This window comes from Eretmochelys imbricata, chromosome 16, assembly GCF_965152235.1.
Source record: "Eretmochelys imbricata isolate rEreImb1 chromosome 16, rEreImb1.hap1, whole genome shotgun sequence".
Lineage (NCBI taxonomy): Eukaryota > Metazoa > Chordata > Testudines > Cheloniidae > Eretmochelys > Eretmochelys imbricata.
In genome coordinates this window covers 14,454,580-14,471,785 of record NC_135587.1, presented here as the reverse complement: position 1 = coordinate 14,471,785, position 17,206 = coordinate 14,454,580, and the positions used below count along the sequence as shown (strand labels likewise).

Genomic DNA, 17,206 nt, shown 5'->3' with positions numbered 1-17,206 from the left:
AGCCCTATGAACTACTTAAACCCTAAATGCCCCCCACCTTAAAGGCTGAAGTGGTACATAAGCTTAGTGTTGGTCCCTGAGTTGGTCATTTTCACCCTAAGAGATCATTTTTGTGAAGTGTTGAGCACCCTCCATTCCCGTTGATTTCAGTGAGGTTTTGTTCATGGGTTTTATGGTTTCTCCGGGCCAACGAGCTGGGTGTCAGTGATACAAGGGCCTGCTCTGAAATGTCTGTGTAATGCTGTGACATTCTCCTTCCCCCCTCTACCTCCCCTCCTGCCTTGTCTTGTCCCCCGCCCTGGGTGTTTAGAACCGGTCTCTTCACACCCGACATGGCCTTTGAGACCATTGTGAAAAAGCAGGTGAAGAAGATTAAAGAGCCTTGCCTGAAATGCGTGGACATGGTCATTTCGGAGTTAATCAATACCGTTAGACAATGCACCAAGAAGGTAACCGGAGGGAACATGGAGTTCACACGCTAACACCTGCCCGCCCACCTGCTCGCTGGCTGAAGCACAGCACTGTGATCTGGGCAAGGAGCTGCCTGCAGTGAAACTTGATGTTTCTAACCACCTCCTCAGCAGCATGACTAGACCTGAGTGATACTAGCCTGGGGCATTCCAGCCAACCAGCCAATCAGAAAGAGATGGGACAGCTGATAGGAGTGGGTTGCTGCCAGTCTCCCCCATTCCATGAGAGGTGTCTTTGGAACATTGGGGTCTCCCCCCACATGCCCATTCCAGAAACACAACCCCCTCCACCAGCTCTCTAACATGAACATTAACTCTTTATAACAGCCAAGGTTATTTCTTCCTCTAGAGGCTGATGGTTTATATCTGATTTGAATTTAATTTCTGATATTAATTTCCAAGTCAGAGTCTGGGATATAGATTTCCCCTGGGAACTTCTGGGGACTTGGTATCACCCAATCTGGCCCCTGATTAACCATCACAGAGCAAAAGGGTACATAAACTCTCAAATGTGGAGGATCAAGATTCAAGAGGGGAAGTAGGCTTTGCTAATATGGAATGATCAAGCTGTGGGCTTCCCTACAGGGAGATGTTCCTAAGCTTGTGGAATTTGGTATGGTTTCTGATTGGCTTGGTTTGCATCTTGTTTTGAAGGAGCAGTAAATGGCTGAGAAGAAGGAAAGTGGAGGTGTCCACTTTCTCCTGAGTTCCTGCCTTTCCCTTCCTCCTGCTGTGATGGGGGTGCCCTGGAGGTTTCATTCTCTGGTTCTGATTGACTGTTGTGGACTTCAGTTGGGATGTGGGAGAGAGCCAGTCATAATTCTGTCGATCCTGCAAATATTGCGATTTTCATGGTCTGAGTTTGGGCTTGGATTTAATGTTGAGAAGCAGTGTGAGAAAGACGGGGAGACTGCCTGCCATTCCTCTCAGCCATGGCCTGCTGCTTCAGACAGGTCCAGGTCCTGGTGAAAGGGCATCTCAGCCAGAGTGTGATAGCGTGGGCACTGGAGACTCTTGGTATGTCGGATCACTGCTGGCCATTCAGGAGCAGGTAACCGGGTGAGGGCATTGCAGGAGACTCCCAAGGGAGATTGAAACCTCGAATTTGGAAAAAAAAAAAAAAAAAAAAGCAGGGGGGGAGGAGGCGCGAGTGGTGAGTCTCAGGTTTGCTCTGCAAGAGACTGCATTGCTTGGGGCTGGAGGTCTCTGCAGAGGTGCTTAGGCTCAAATACATGTGCTTTGTCCAGTACATACTGGGAGAGCAAAGTGGACAGACAGTGACAGATTCCTCAGGTTTTTAGAATGCTGGGAGGAGCTTCCTTTTTCTATCCTGCTGTCTTCTGTTGAGGTATGTAGCTGTGGGGAGCACCCAGAAAATTGCCCTTAGTGCTGGTGACAGGTAAGCAAAGACCTTTGGGCTGCCAAGTACCCAGAGTCATCCAGTAACTGAATCTGAAGCGCCCACTTTTCAAGTCCCCTTAATCCTCCCTTGGTTAGTTTTACCATCCATCAAGCATCATTTAAGTCTTTATCACTCCTGCCCTCTTCTCCCTTACGAATCATTTTCCCTTTCTTTCTTTCTTTCTTTCTTTCTTTCTTTCTTTCTTTCTTTCTTTCTTTCTTTCTTTCTTTCTTTCTTTCTTTCTTTCTTTCTTTCCCATTTCTGTCTATCTCCACCTTCATTGTCTTGTCTTTCTCTTTCTTTTTCCTTGAGGAATGAATTTACACCAGTAGTGAAATTGTCTCTATTATAGACATGAAGGACAGATTCTTCCTTCCATGAGGATACCTGGTACCCAAGAGAGAGGGAAATGTAAAGATCAGGGAGGACAGAAAGAGACCTTGGGACAGAAGATGGGAACTCAGTATTCCACAGCCACCTCTAATGGAGTGAGGGAGACTGGGCAGGTGTGGTACACAGGGTGACACACACATAGGAAAGAAAGAGGAAATGTTGGAAAGAGGTGGACAAAGAGGAACAAATCTAGCTGGGGGAGATACTGGGTCAGTTATAGCAAGAGATACTGGGTCGGACCATTGTCTCCGTTGACGATGGTCTTAAGGGAGTGTGGGGGGAATCAGAATGTTTAAGGTGTTTTCTTGTTAGTGTAGCGGGTTTGGGTCCCATAGTGGTTCAGAGGCTAGAGACTGAGTTTGCTGCAGTTCATGTTGTGTGTGTGCGCAAGTGTGAGTGGTGACATTTTTGACTTTAAAGAAACAAAGTGGTGATGTTACTAAAATTTTCAGATAGCTAAAGGGACATTTTGTGTGAGGGTCCCTTTCCCAGGCTCCATCCACTGAGCCTGACTCAGATACATCTAAAGGGCCTATATTGAACTTAGCAGGCAGGTTGAATCTCTGAATAGGCAGTGAGACCTGGAACATATTTTCTGAGACATGCAGGGGCCATTTTAACTTTAAGGGCACCCGCTCTTTACCCAAACAAGGGCTTCACTGGCAACCTGCCAGGCTCTGAGAAGTGCACCTGGGAGGAGATGGGTACTCTGGAAACTACACATCCCAACATGAACAGAGCAGCCTTTCACATTAGCTGTAAGTGACATAATGCATGGGAAAGGGTGCTGTGATCAAAATGGAGCAGTGTATGTTTGGGGTTGAAGTATCTCTGGACAGCTGTGCCAGTGGACAGGGCTGGGGGCAGTACAGCTGTGCTGGAGGAGCTGCTCCTTTTGCTGCTGTGGTTCCAGAGAGCACTGCAGTTCAGAAGTCTGCATCTGGCACAGCGGGAGGACAGAGCTGCTGCCCCCCCCAACCCCCGGTAATGTGGGATGGGGAGGGAACAGGGAGAGTGCGGGGGCCCCAGGCTGGGGGTGAGGTGGGGAGGAGTCATGTGGGGGGGGGTCATGTGCCCCCCCCCTTTGTGTCCCTCCCATGAGTCGCCTATGTGCAGCATACTGGTAAGAAATAAATTCTACTTGCGCCACTGCCCCCAGTCCCCACCCCCATGCAGTCCATCTTTAGATGGAATGGATTAGGGGGAACTTAAGGGAAGAAGAAAGAGAAAGGGATAAAGCTGGTGGGTAAAAAGGCAAGAAAAGAGACCCATGGAACAGCAGAGAGAAATGAGGTGAAGAAAAGAGTGAGAGGCTCAGTGTGTTCAGCCTTCATTGCCTGTGGAGAAGGCTTGCTCTGGGAGAGGGATCCCTGGATGCATCCATCCACCCATCCATTTTGTTGGGCTCTGTAGCTCATGGTTTCACCTACTCTGTCTGTTCCTTCCCACTGTGCCATTTCCATGCATCTGTAGAATCCCTTGATACTTGGCAGCACATGGGCCCTGCAGCAATGCTCACCTGCTTCGACTTATCTGTGGAGTGAACCAAAATCTCACTTCTCATTTTGCCTTGTGTTTTTCTCTTCTTTCTTTTCCTCTCTCTCTCTCTCTCTCTCTCTTTTCCTTTTCTGCTCTCTCTCTCAATCTCTCTCTGCCTCCGTCTGCTTTGCTCTTCTTTCTTCCTTGTTGCTTCTTCCCTCCCTGCCCTTCACTGTGCAGAACGGGTCTCTTCACGCCTGACCTCGCTTTTGAAGCCATAGTGAAAAAGCAGGTGCAGAAGTTGAAGGAGCCGAGTCTGAAGTGTGTGGATATGGTAGTGAGTGAGCTCACATCCACCATCAGAAAGTGTAGCGAAAAGGTAAAGAAACCAACAACATAAAGAAAGGGCAAAGCACCACTCCTCTTTCTCACACACACACATACCCTTTCCTCACACCCTTCAGGGCCTGGGCTCACACCAGGGGACCAACAACAAATCTGGTGAGAACAAGGAGAACAGCCATGGAAGTCAGGTTCTACTATATAAATAATCATCTGATGGAAAGAAGCAGCCCACAGGCATCCAAGCAGTGTGAAAAGTAGGGGAGAGGGATCAGGCCTCAGCTGATGGATCTCTTTGCTATGAATTCAGAAGTCAGCTGGATACAGCTGATTGTTTGCTAGCCAGCCCCCATTCCTCACTTCAGCCCCTTGGCATGCAGCTCGGTGTAGAATAAACCCCCTTGCAAGCCCCTCACCCTACTCTTCCTGATTGCATGTTGAAAACCTTTCTGTGTCCCTTTGTTGCTGCCTCTCTGGAAATCCAAACATCTTAGAACAAGGAAACAAGTTAGAGAGAGGCCTTAAAAAATAAAAAGAATCCAGGCCCCTCTGCCAGATTATTGGGCCACAGAATAACCCCAGCCTCCATCCAGATGACAGAGCTCTATGTCTTCTCCCTCTCATTTTCCTGCTGATCTTTAACTCTACACATTATGCTAGTAAAGAGAGAAGGATGAATCTTGTGCTGCTTTTCCCTGTCCCGAAGCAAAGGAAAGGAGGCAAATTCCAGGGTATCTTAAAAAGCAGCAAAGTGGAAAAAGGTACCACCCATTTGAATAAGTAGAGGCCATCATACATGCGCTAGTATATGTCTGGGGGAAAGTGGGTTGGTTTCCTAGGCCTGTATGGTGCAGTAGAGGGCGCCACACACCTCTTTAAATAGAAGGGTAGACTAACTAATTAATACGTTAATTTGCCAAGGAAGGACTAAAATCCTGCACCCCACCAGCCCAGCTGTGCAAGTTTCTCTGCCAGGTGAGTTAAAGGGGACAGCACTTCTTGTTCCAGTTGGAAGCCTCTATAAAAATTACCCACAATCCCTTTTCTGCATTGGAGGGTCTGGGCTGGCCAACATATATAATCCCAGATTTGTGGGGCAGGATTAGGAAGAGACAGGTGGGAAAGAAGGGAGAATCCAGTATAAATTTAAGAGCTCAGAATAATGGCAAGAGCTGAGGTTGGCAGATGAAGGGACCTCGTTGTATTCAGCAGGGCTGATCTCAGCAGCTACTGCACTTTGCTCATTGCCATCCCTCGAGCACTGCTGCTCCATCCCAAAGGATTTCTCTCTCTAAATCCTCCTGTTTTCCAGCTCAGTGTGGGAGACACTCCTCCATCCTTCCCCCTCCACCCGCCATGTTTGCTTGTAGTGATTTTGGTTTGTTTCCATTGATGTTTTTCTGTCTCTGATTGAAGTTGTATCTTCAGGGGAGAGAAATCAGTGTAGAGGGGAAAAAGAAAAACTGCAGTGTTAGTGGACATTAGCTTCTTACAGTGTGGCACCCTCCTCAGATGGCTGGGATCTTACCCATCCACCTTCTGTGGATTTTGAAACTCATTCTGGCGTGGTAGGATAGACAGATTTGGCACTGAAGGAAGAAAGGGAGGGTAGAGGTTTTCTAGGGTGGAGATGAAATAATGGAGTTGTACAGTCAGGATTTACATTTCCATGTCCAGGCCTCTGAGCAACAGAAAATAGGAAAGGAGGCAAGGGGGAAATGTAGCTGATGGGACAGAAGAGAGCTTGTCACCAGGAGTTGATGAGGCAGGAAGAAAAGAAAATCCGCTGTAAGATAGTGCTGGACTGAATCCAGAAGTCCTTTCACAGTCCTTATCTAGAGATGGTCCCATTGTAGTCAATGGAAGCTTTGCTGGAACAAGGACTGCAGAATTTGGTCTCTACAAATTAGAGATGGAAAAAACTTTGCTCTTTTGCCTGGCCAGTGCAAGGTTGCTCCCTCCATCTGTGTAATTGGCTTAGACATCTACAGAATCAGGATGGAAATGTCTGGACTCTCGGGTGTGGCAGGTTCAAATCTCAGCCCTTCATCCCACCCAAAGGTGAGGAGTTGATGTTTGCCCAGTGTCTTTGTCCTATAAATCCAGATTTGGGTTGGGTTTGAATTGGGCGTATCTATTATTAAAGTGATTTATTAATATTGCTTGTGACAGTGCCCTCAGTGTGTGAGGTGCTTTTCAAGCAAAAAAGAAAGTCCCTTCCCGAAGGAGCACACAATCTGAGGACAGACATACATTCAAATAGAGTTTAGGGGGAGGGGTACAACATATAAATAGAGTAGTTCTGTGGATGAAGGGAAAGCAGTGGACGTGCTGTTCCTTGACTTTAGCAAAGCTTTTGACACTGTCTCCCACAGTATTCTTGCCAGCAAGTTAAAGAAGTATGGGCTGGATGAATGGACTATAAGGTGGATAGAAAGCTGGCTAGATTGTCGGGCTCAACGGGTAGTGATCAATGGCTCCATGTCTAGTTGGCAGCCGGTATCAAGTGGAGTGCCCCAAGGGTCAGTCCTGGGGCTGGTTTTGTTCAATATCTTCATAAATGATCTGGAGGATGGTATGGATTGTACCCTCAGCAAGTTTGCAGATGACACTAAACTGGGAGGAGAGGTAAATACGCTGGAGGGTAGGGATAGGATACAGAGGGACCTAGACAAATTGGAGGATTGGGCCAAAAGAAATCTGATGAGGTTCAACAAGGACAAGTACAGAGTCCTGCACTTAGGACGGAAGAATCCAATGCACCGCTACAGACTAGGGACCGAATGGCTCGGCAGCAGTTCTGCAGAAAAGGACCTAGGGGTTACAGTGGACGAGAAGCTGGATATGAGTCAACAGTGTGCCCTTGTTGCCAAGAAGGCCAATGGCATTTTGGGATGTATATGTAGGGGCATTGCCAGCAGATCGAGGGACATGATCGTTCCCCTCTATTTGACACTGGTGAGGCCTCATCTGGAGTACTGTGTCCAGTTTTGGGCCCCACACTACAAGAAGGATGTGGAAAAATTGGAAAGAGTCCAGCGGAGGGCAACAAAAATGATTAGGGGACTGGAACACATGAGTTATGAGGAGAGGCTGAGGGAACTGGGGATGTTTACTTTGCGGAAAAGAAGAATGAGGGGGGATTTGATAGCTGCTTTCAACTACCTGAAAGGGGGTTCCAAAGAGGATGTATCTAGACTGTTCTCAGTGGTACCAGATGACAGAACAAGGAGTAATGGTCTCAAGTTTCAGTGGGGGAGATTTAGGTTGGATATTAGGAAAAACTCTTTCACTAGGAGGGTGATGAAACACTGGAATGTGTTACCTAGGGAGGTGGTGAAATCTCCTTCCTTAGAAGTTTTTAAGGTCAGGCTTGACAAAGCCCTGGCTGGGATGATCTGATTGGGGATTGGTCCTGCTTTGAGCAGGGGGTTGGACTAGATGACCTCCTGAGGTCCCTTCCAATCCTGATATTCTATGATTCTATGATCTAGGTGGGACTAACCTTCATCTTGACAAAATGCAGTTAATATACATATGTCAACTAGATTTTTCATAGACAGCACAGCAGAAGTGAGTCTTTAAGGGGGACTTAAATGCCAGGAAAGTAGGAGCTTTGTGGATGAGTTCAGGAAGGGGTTTTCCATGCATAGGGGGCAGTGTGGAAGAAGCAACAGAGATGATGGTGCAAGAAGCTGATAAACAGAGAATCAAGGCTGTCGCCATTAGAAGAGCAGAGGATGCGGAACAAAATGAGGTTTGACAAGGAGGGGGAGCAGAGCTATACAGGGCTCTGAAAACAGTGGCAAGAAACTTTTATTGGATGGGGGAGCAGAGGGGAGAACAGAATTCCAAGTGTATGTATGAGAGAGAGAGAGATGATCAAGATGTTTGGCAGGGAAGATGACTTTAGCAGCAGCATTTTGTATGGATTGGAGCGGGCAATGGAGGCAGATGTTGCAGAATCAAAATGGGAAATTCTGAGGGCCTGAAGGACAGATTTAGCTGTAGGGTCGGCTGTACATGTGACACTTTCTCATGATGTAAAGCTATGGAGATGAACTGTGTAGAGGACTTACTGATGTGTAGTACTTGTCCATTATTTCATACGTCTTGGGCTGCATACCTGCTTGATCTCCAACTAAGCAGGGTTAGGGCTAGTTAATATTTGGATGAGAGACCTCCAAGGAAAGTCTAGGTTCTGCAGGAATTGTCATGGTAGAATACCCACCATCCTACCATAGTGTTAGGAGCCTATGCTACCTCTGGGATGAGACATAAAATTGAGACTCTGTTTATTAAAGACCCACAAAGCTTTTCATAAGAGGAGCGTTAATCCAAGTTTCCTGGGCATTGGGGGAGCTATATGCTACCTCCCTACCAACTGAATTTCATGCAGCCTCAGTTGCATAGAGTATTCTTGACTATCTGTTCACAACTACTCCATGATGTTGCTGTGTGCTATGAAAAACTATCTTGAAGGGAGCTACACCCGATTTCACTGCTGTAAATAAAATCAGAATCAGGCCATGTAAGGAACTGCTGCTAATTGCTCCCCCATCCCAACTTTGGCTGTTTCTTCGATAGCAGTCAATAGCTAGTCTCTCTTCACATGGCTAAACCATGTTCACAAAGGCGCCAAAGAACAGATGGCTTTGTCTCTTCTACGGATCTTTAGTTATTATAGTTGTTAATCATAATCTCTTATTCCATCCTGAATGATCTCAAAGTGCTTTAAAACTGCTCATACAAGGATCTCTTCATCCACCAATGAAATCAGCCTACTCTGGGGTATAATGAGAGAGTTTTTCACCGCACACAGCAACATCATGCAGTAGTTATGAGCAGATAGTCAAGAATACCCTGTGCAGCTGAGGCTGCACGAAGTTCAGTTGCTCGGGAGGCAGAGAATCGGAGCCAGTGCTTCTAGGAATGTAGCATCCCCTCTCATGGATTGCAAAAAGCAGGAACTTTCTGTGTCCAAACTGCACAGCAGAGCCTTATGTATGCAGAAAGGGTGCCTTACAAATCAGGATTCTTTCAGTTAGAGATCTTAAGATTCCTGACTAAGAGATGGGCACTCAGTGTTAGCAAGAACAGGGACCTAGAGCTGTGTCATGAGGATTTCCCTGGGGCTAGGCTGTTTTAAGAGAGGGTCTTGAGCTTGCATTATGACTGGAGAGGGAAATGCAATTAGGTCAGAAGTGAAAACCTACTTGAGTGTGGAAATCCCTCCCAGACTGGCTGAGAGCCCCTGGCAGGGTCACCTGCTCTCCCGTCTTTCAGAGTCATGGCATTTCTGGGTGCTGCTTGCACTGCTGGCATTACACCACCCCCACCCCTTGCATTCCATTGCATGTTCCCCAGTGGACATGACATCCTGTGGCCAGTCTTCATGTCCCCCTTCTTGCCCACCCCTGCTTCTCCCACGCATGCTGAGGTGGGAGGCCTCCTGCATGACGTCTTGTGAACGTGGTGCTATTGGTTTCTTTTGCTTGTAACCTTTGCTGGTTGATCCTGATTTGAATAAACTGAGAATGTTTTGCACCTCACCTTGCCTTTGTTCATGTTATTTATTTTTTTGTTCTTGAGTCAAAGAAGCTGAGATTTGCTTAGAGATTTTCCAACTTCCTGTTTTTGATTCTTTGACATGAAGCACCCCCTCAACCTCAGAAGAAAACAGAAAGTGCTGCCTCTCCCTCTAAAGCAACAAGCAGCCTAGACTATAAAGATCCAAGGGAAATCTTAATATGCCCCTTCTCAAGGTATAAGGGGAGCCCGTTTCCACATGGGGCCACCTTCAGTGTGAGCAGAAAGCTGTTCCTATCAATCTGGAGCCAGTGACATTCAGAACAGAAGAGTTATTTATAAAGAGAGGGGCCTGATCCCCTGCTCCCTTACTCCAGCCATATGCCAGGGAAGCTGTGTTGATTTCAAGGGCATAGCAGTGGTGCAATTAACCTAGAGTGACACAGTGGTGAAGCAGACCCAAATACCTCAGTACTTGATGGCAATTGCCCTATGCCTTTGAGCTTCCAATGGTGATTGTGCAGGGTCTGGGCTGATTCCTGCAGCATATTGTCATAGTCCTTTATTTATAAGAATCCAAAAGCCAAATCAGATTTAAAAACCCCCATCAGATCAGCAGAACTGAGGCAGTGCAGTACTAAGGCAGATGAGAGACATGGCCAAAAATGAAGCCCAAAATAGTAGGAGGAGGTAATGATGATGATGTCAGGAAATTCCAGTTGGCGTTAAATGGTCAAATTGAAATATTTCAAAATATTAGAACAAAATGGAAAAAAACCAACTTTCTGGGGAGAGAAAGGAGTGATCTGACAACAGGCCTGGAGTTGAGACTTCAGCTAATGTAGGCCTTGATCCTGCACTCAGAACTACATGGTTGCTGCCCTATTGAGGTTAATGCAGCACTTGGGCCCTACGGTGCGATCTTGGGCAAGTCATTTTATCTCACTATTCCTCAGTAAAGTGGGGGATAGTGGCACTTGTTCCTCTCAGGAATGGTGCAGGAATTAGCTGATTCATGCTGGTTAAATGCTAAGTAGAGAATGATTAACTGGATAATAAAGGGGCCTAATTATTATTATGATTATTACAATAGCGTCTAGAGGCCCTAATCAGGGATCAGAGCCCCATTGTGCTAGGTGCTGTACACACGTCAAATGAAAAAGACAGTCCCTGCCCCAAAAAGTTTACTTTTTTTTTTAAAGGAAGAAAGCAAAATGATTCCCTTCTCCAGGGATTGGCCCAAATGCTGCAGTAGCACCACTGTGGGATGTGATGTTTAGGAACAAAAGCCTGATCCCACTGAAGTCAATGGTAAAACTCCCAATGATTTCACTGGGACCACTGCCCCCTTATTGTAGAATACTGTGGCACTTTTTTGTTAAAAAGGAAGTGCTGCCTGAACGCCAGAGGGTTGCCATGGCCCCCATTCAGCTTCCTGGCTTGCACTGTCATGTTTCTCATTCACAATCTCTATGGATTCGCCGCCTTGAACAACTGCAGATGACAGTGTCCCTCCACTCCCTTTTGTTTGTGTGCTGCAAACTGAATTCCCTTCTCACGGTGTGAAACAAGCGATCAGTGGTAAAGTAGACTTACCAGTGACACGAATGCTGGCCCTGATTTTCCACTCCCTTGCACCAGTGCAAAGGGAGTGCAGAAGGGGAGTGAAATGCTATAGCCACACACCCGGAGCACCCATAAAGTCCAGGGTTCCTGCTTTCTCCTTGGGAGAAGGCTGGTTCCCTGAGAGGTTGGCCATGCCCTCCGTCTCCACCTGTGGCATTGCTCGTTAGGGCAGGCTACTGTCCACTAGTGATCTAGCTAATGGGATGTGAGACCAGTTTTGATCATCTTCATTCACCCAGGATGCTCCCCTTAGAGTCAGGGGGTATATCTACACAGTACACTGCATTTTAGAGCCCACAGCAGTGTGGGCTAGTACTACAGCGCTAAAAACAGCTGTGTAGATGTTTGGGCTCAGACTGGCCCTTGGATTCTGAAGCCCAGAGAGGGAGTTTAAGAGCCCAAGCCGCAACATCTGCACTGCTGTTTTTAGCGCCATAGTACAAGCCCAAGTCTGTAGACCTGGACTCTGAGAACTCGCTGCTGCAGGTTTTAAAAAAAGTGTAGCCAAAAGCCAGGGCAACAATGCCATGGCATCACTTTCCTATGTTGCCAATAAGAAGCTGACCTTCTTCAGAGAACTACTCATTGGGCTTATTGGGATACAACCAGCCATGGGCTTAAGCCATAAAACTGGGATTTCAGACATGCCCGAGACTGGGTGTGTTCAGATCTGGGGATGGGCCCTTCGCTATGTGAAACAAATTGGGCTGGCAGTAGTCTGGTCTCCTGCAGGATAGGGGGGTTGCTCTCTGAAGAAGCTCAAAGCACAGTGAGTGAGATCTTTGGCCCCACAGGAACTTGGGAAAATCTGTCTGCAATTCTGGCTTTCCTGTGCCTTTAGCCCTCTAGGACCCCTGTTATGGTTGGGAGGGGAGTGTTATTCCCCAGACCCTGCCCCACTTTCCCACGTGCACGTGTTTTCTCTCTCCTGCAGCTCAGCCAGTACCCTCACCTGCGGGAGGAGATGGAGCGGATTGTTACTACGCACATTCGTGAGCGAGAGGGCAGGACCAAGGATCAGGTAGGGCCTGCAGGTCTTGCCTGAGGGCAGGAGGCAGAGGGGAAGCCTTTAGGGAAAGAGTCTGAGCTATAGGGATAGAGATGGGCCTTGTTGTAAAGTTGGGATCTGGAGAGGAGTGCCCACAAAGCACAAGGAGGTGTTGGCTGAGAAGAGCCATAAGGCAACTCAATGGTGGCTCCTGCTACCTGCCTTTGTGTTAGTAGCACCTATCCCTAGTCTCTCACCCACTTTCTTTATGTCTTTGCCCCCTAGGTCATGCTCCTGATAGACATCGAACTGGCATACATGAACACAAACCACGAGGATTTCATTGGCTTCGCCAAGTAAGCACCAGTGCCCTGAACTGCCTCCTTCCCTCTGCTCCCCTGGAGCCTTGCTCTGTGTGTGCTCTGGTAGGTGGGCTGTAGGACATGACTGCAGAGCACCATGGGTGGAGAGTTTGGAGCAGTTTGCCACACCGGCTTTGATGGGAGGGTGAAGTGAGGTATAATGTGCAGGATGGTAAAGAGAGAAATAGGTTTCCCTCTTCCCCTGGGGGTGAGGGCAGTTCTCTGTGGAGTCCTGACACCCCCCAACTTGATTGTGTCTCACTTCAGCCCACCCACCCCCCACACAAGGCCAACTAACTCCTTAATTGGTTGGAAGGTTATTGTGAGGCATCTCATCCTCGGGAGGTGGGAGACGGGTGTTGCCTCCTCATGCCCTTCCCCCTCAACCCCAGGCCCCTTGGGAAGCAAGGAGTAAAGCTAGGCCTCCAATGTGGCATAGCAGAGTGAGCACTGAGCTGTCAGGATAGAAATTAAAGAAACCCAAAGCTAAAATCTACAGTGCTGTGGTTGGCATGTCAACCATGTCATTCCACACTGAGAGGAGGGATGGACTGGTGGTTAGAGGACAGGCCCAAGAGACCTTGATTCTATCCCTGGCTCTGCTACTAGTTTGTTGTTTGACCTTGAGCAAGTCCCTTAATCCCTATGTATTTGAGTTTCCCCATCTATAGAACAGAGATAATGACACTGACTCACCCCAGAGGAGTTTGTGAGGCTAAGTATTCATGTTTGTAAAGCACAAGTGAGAACTTGGGTGAAAGACACTAGGGAAGGGCAGGGAATGATCATATCCAACCAGGCAGGACAAAGAATAAAAATCAGGTGGAATTATAAAATTGTTCATGGAGAGTCATTAGTGTGCTGAGTGTTTTATGAAATGTGGAGCAAAACCTGATCTCTGTCCCCAGAAGATGATGCTGGAACTTAGACAGACCGTACAGTTTAGGCATGTAGAGCCAAACCTAGATCCCATCACAGTCAAAGGTTGTTTTGCAGTTTGAGGTCAAGATATGTCCCAAAATGCTGCAGAGACCAGCAGATGCTGTAGTCTAAAAACATTGCAGAGCTCTCTGTCTGGCTCCTTTCTTCAGTGTATTAATGTTGAAAGGCTTCATGGAAGACTTGTTTACAAGCGGGGTTTGACGGAGGAGAAAGTGGTTGCATGAGAAGAGGGAGGGAGTTACAAACCTAGGGGATGGCATGGGAGAAAGAATGAAGGCAGGAGTGAAGGAAGAATACAGAGGGGGTGGTCAGCAGTTGGTTTAGAAGATGCGTAGGGAGCAAGGGGTTGAGTAGGTCAGGCTGAGAGCAAAGATGTAGGTGAGGTGGGGCTGTACAGGGTTTGGAACTTGAGGGTGAGAAGCGTGAATGTGCTGTTGCAAAGGGAGCAGGATTCAGGAGGGAAGGGAGAGCTGGATGGGGTTTGAATGTCTCATCTTGTTTGTAGTGCTCAACAAAGGAGCAGCCAGATGAGCAAGAAGAAGACAGCTGGCAACCAGGTAAGTTCCCTCCTGCTTGAGGCTGTGAGCGGGATACATACCTTGCTTGACAGGCTATCAGTTGAGCAGATGTTGAGCCAGACACAGCAGCTCTTCAAGGTATAAAGAGAGGCAGATGGGAAGAAGATTAGAGAGACACCTTAGCCCCACTGAAATATATGGGATTAGGGAAGCTTGTGAGAAGGACAAAGGGGAAGCATTTCGGAAGAATATGGGCTGTCCCTCCTGCAAAAGAACAATTGTTATGTATGGAGCTGGCATTGTCCTCAGTAAGACTAGGACTGTGGATGTCTATTAGCTGCTTAAATACAAGGTCCAAATCATATTCTTTAGTGTCTCTGGTGAAACCCCACTGGCTTTAAGGGTAAGTGAATGGAGGAGCTGGCCCAGCAGAATCTCATGAGGGAGATTGACAAGGTGATTACAGGGGCTTGGAACATCTGCCCTAGCTTAGAGCTCAAAGGATGGGTGCTGCAGACTTTCCTCAGTGCAGGGAGGTATGCAGGGTGCAAGACCCTCTAAAAGAGGGGAGGCTGGGATCCTTGCAGTAGAGAACTGGTTTAGAAACCGTGTCACTTTGCATATGATGACCTAGTCCCCTTCTACTATCATCCTGGCGTTGGGTATTGGGCAGAGTCCAGAGCATCTCGAGTTTCATCCATTTCTTTGGGTGACCTTGCATTTCCCTGATGGGTTCACCATGCTTTACAACTGGGCCAGCAACATGCTAGACAGTTAAATTATCAAATGGTCCAATAAAGAGCTGAAAGTGCAGGGGGAGGATCAGGGGTCTCGCCATATAAGCCACTGCTTTCTGGATAGTGGCAGATGTCAGTGTTAATTCAGCTCACATCCCTGGATGCATCATTCACTTCTCCCAGCTGCGCTTGACCTTTCTATGCAGGCAAGAGCTGGAGGATGCTCTCTGATTTGGTGGGTCCTGATGCAAGTTTACAGTCCATCAAAAACTGGGGCAAACTATTCTCTCCAGTTCCCCCAGCCCCAGCTCTAAACTGCCATGCCAGAGTTTTCTTTCCCAGTCACCTCTCTTGACCACATGAATGGTCTCCACTGTCTGGGGGCCAAAGGGCAATTTGCAGAACTTCTGGGGTCACATTTTCTGGAAGAGGCAAGTCCCACCTGAAAGGGACGTTTTAAACCCACCTGCTTGGGAAGATGTCATTGGCACCCATCAGCCCTGCTTGAGTTGGGCATCCTCATGGTGGAGCCTTCTCCTGGGAGAGAATAGTGAAAGGAATGTGAAGTCCCTGCTGCCTCTCTGTAGTAAGCGCATGGAGTGTACGTCCTATTGAAATCCAGAGGGGCAAAGAAGACCTTCCTGTCCTAGAGCTATGGGGTCGAACCACAGAGTTATCTGGCCTGGAAGGTCTGCAGAGAGATATGGGCACTTTCTGCAGAAGGAGGGTACAGAAGCAGCCCAGCAAAGAATGTAGGTGAAAAACCTCTTCCTTTCCAACCCCAGGTGCTCATCTGGAGTGAATCATCTTCAAAATATATTTGGCCACCTTTCCCTGAAACACAGTTAGAGCTTCAGAGTTGCTGAAGGCTGGTTGGCAGGTTCAGCTGGATCATCGCTTTCTCTGGATGCTATTTCTGAAGGTCTTTACTGGGTATCTCCCAGCTGCAGGGAGACCATCCTCTGAAGGGTACCAGCAAGTACCTTTCCTTTGCCCTGGGTGTGGAATGGCTCTGGGAGCCAGTCCTTTTCCGTTTCATTTGTGGATTTGCCTGTCACTAGCTTGAGCTTTCATTTCCTTTAGCAGATTTTATTTTGGGGCCTGGGGTCTTTGATGTTTTCGCAGCTGACATGCTAATTTGGTAAAAGATTCTGATGATTAATTTTTGAGGCTCTTTCCTCCTTCCACTCTTCTTTTCCTAGTAACAATCTCTCCTCTCTCTGCTCCTCTCCTCTCTTCTCTGCTGCTGTTGCTATGGTTCCCCTTTGCAGGATGAGATCCTGGTGAGTAGAAGGCCGCTCAGCAGGCTGTGCTAATGAGCATTAATGATGCATCTGGGGAAAGCAGGATCAGGAACAGCACATGGACCATTCCACCTGCTACTGCAGTGGGGGGAAGTGGCTGCTGATGTTAGATACAGATGAAGTGGAAGTGGGGAGCAAAGGCAGCATGTTGATGAGAATTTCTTTAGCTGCCTCTAAAGTGTGTAAGCAGGAGGAGCTGGGGAGACCATTCAATCTAGAGATCAGGATCTGGGGTTCAGCTTTAGTGCCCTCTTCTGCCAGCAGAGAGAATTGGTCCATTGTGAATTTTAACAATCAGCAGCATGAAAGAGAGGAGTGACAATCCACTCATCCCTGCCTACAGATATGGACAATGAATGCACTGATTCAGACACCATGCAGATGTTTATTAAGTCACACAAAACAGTATTCATTCATGCACAAACACCTAGCCGTTCACATACATACTGCTTACAACACACTCATTTTTAACATGCACAAACATGCAGCGATACATACACATATAGGCTAATTCACATGTGCAGTAACACAGGCTCATGCACACATGTACAATGATGAACACCTGCAGTAGTGCACATTCACATATATATATGTATATATAATGCTTATATTTAAGCTATTACATACATATACTCTTTCTACTAACTCACATGTACAGGAATAGACAAACATTGATTTAAAGTTACAAAGTCCGCTAATCAATAATCTCCTAGCTCACTTACAGAATGTAAATATGGGACTTTATATCTATAGCTTATATATATCTGTGTTAAAGCTAATGTACATATATATAGTAACAGTGCCACTTATCTCACACAGTTAAGTTCAGGGTGTGAATTCCAGATGCATCATTATTCCCAGATGTTCAGTATCTCCTTGTGTTACTAAATTAAATAATTTGTTTTTCATTTACCTCTCTCTACTTTTCTTCTTGAATTGCATCCCCTTGAGCTCTGTGAAGCAGTCTGCTCCAACCCCAAGTGGTGGGAGAGCTCCTTGTCTCTGCCAGGGTGTGCTTCTTCCTTTGCTCTTTCTAGGCCTGGCCTTTTCTGGGTGTGATTGTTGCTGTGATTTGGTTTCTGTGGGTTGGGCCAGTGTCTGAGATTCTCTCTAC

The 17,206-nt window shown here is 47.2% G+C and overlaps 1 protein-coding gene across 7 annotated transcripts in view; it reads left to right on the top strand.

The window, feature by feature from the left end:
• DNM1 (dynamin 1) overlaps positions 1-17,206 on the top strand; it is a 103,568-nt gene that overhangs the window by 48,671 nt on the left and 37,691 nt on the right. For 6 of the 7 annotated variants that reach the window (XM_077835693.1, XM_077835694.1, XM_077835692.1 and 3 more), the window contains exons 10-13: positions 311-449; positions 12,176-12,262; positions 12,515-12,585; positions 14,039-14,090. In XM_077835693.1, coding sequence (XP_077691819.1) covers positions 311-449; positions 12,176-12,262; positions 12,515-12,585; positions 14,039-14,090 — 349 coding nt within the window. Of the gene's footprint in view, positions 1-310; positions 450-12,175; positions 12,263-12,514; positions 12,586-14,038; positions 14,091-15,573; positions 16,595-17,206 lie in introns of those variants that run through there. The other variant, XM_077835696.1, reaches the window with a different exon arrangement.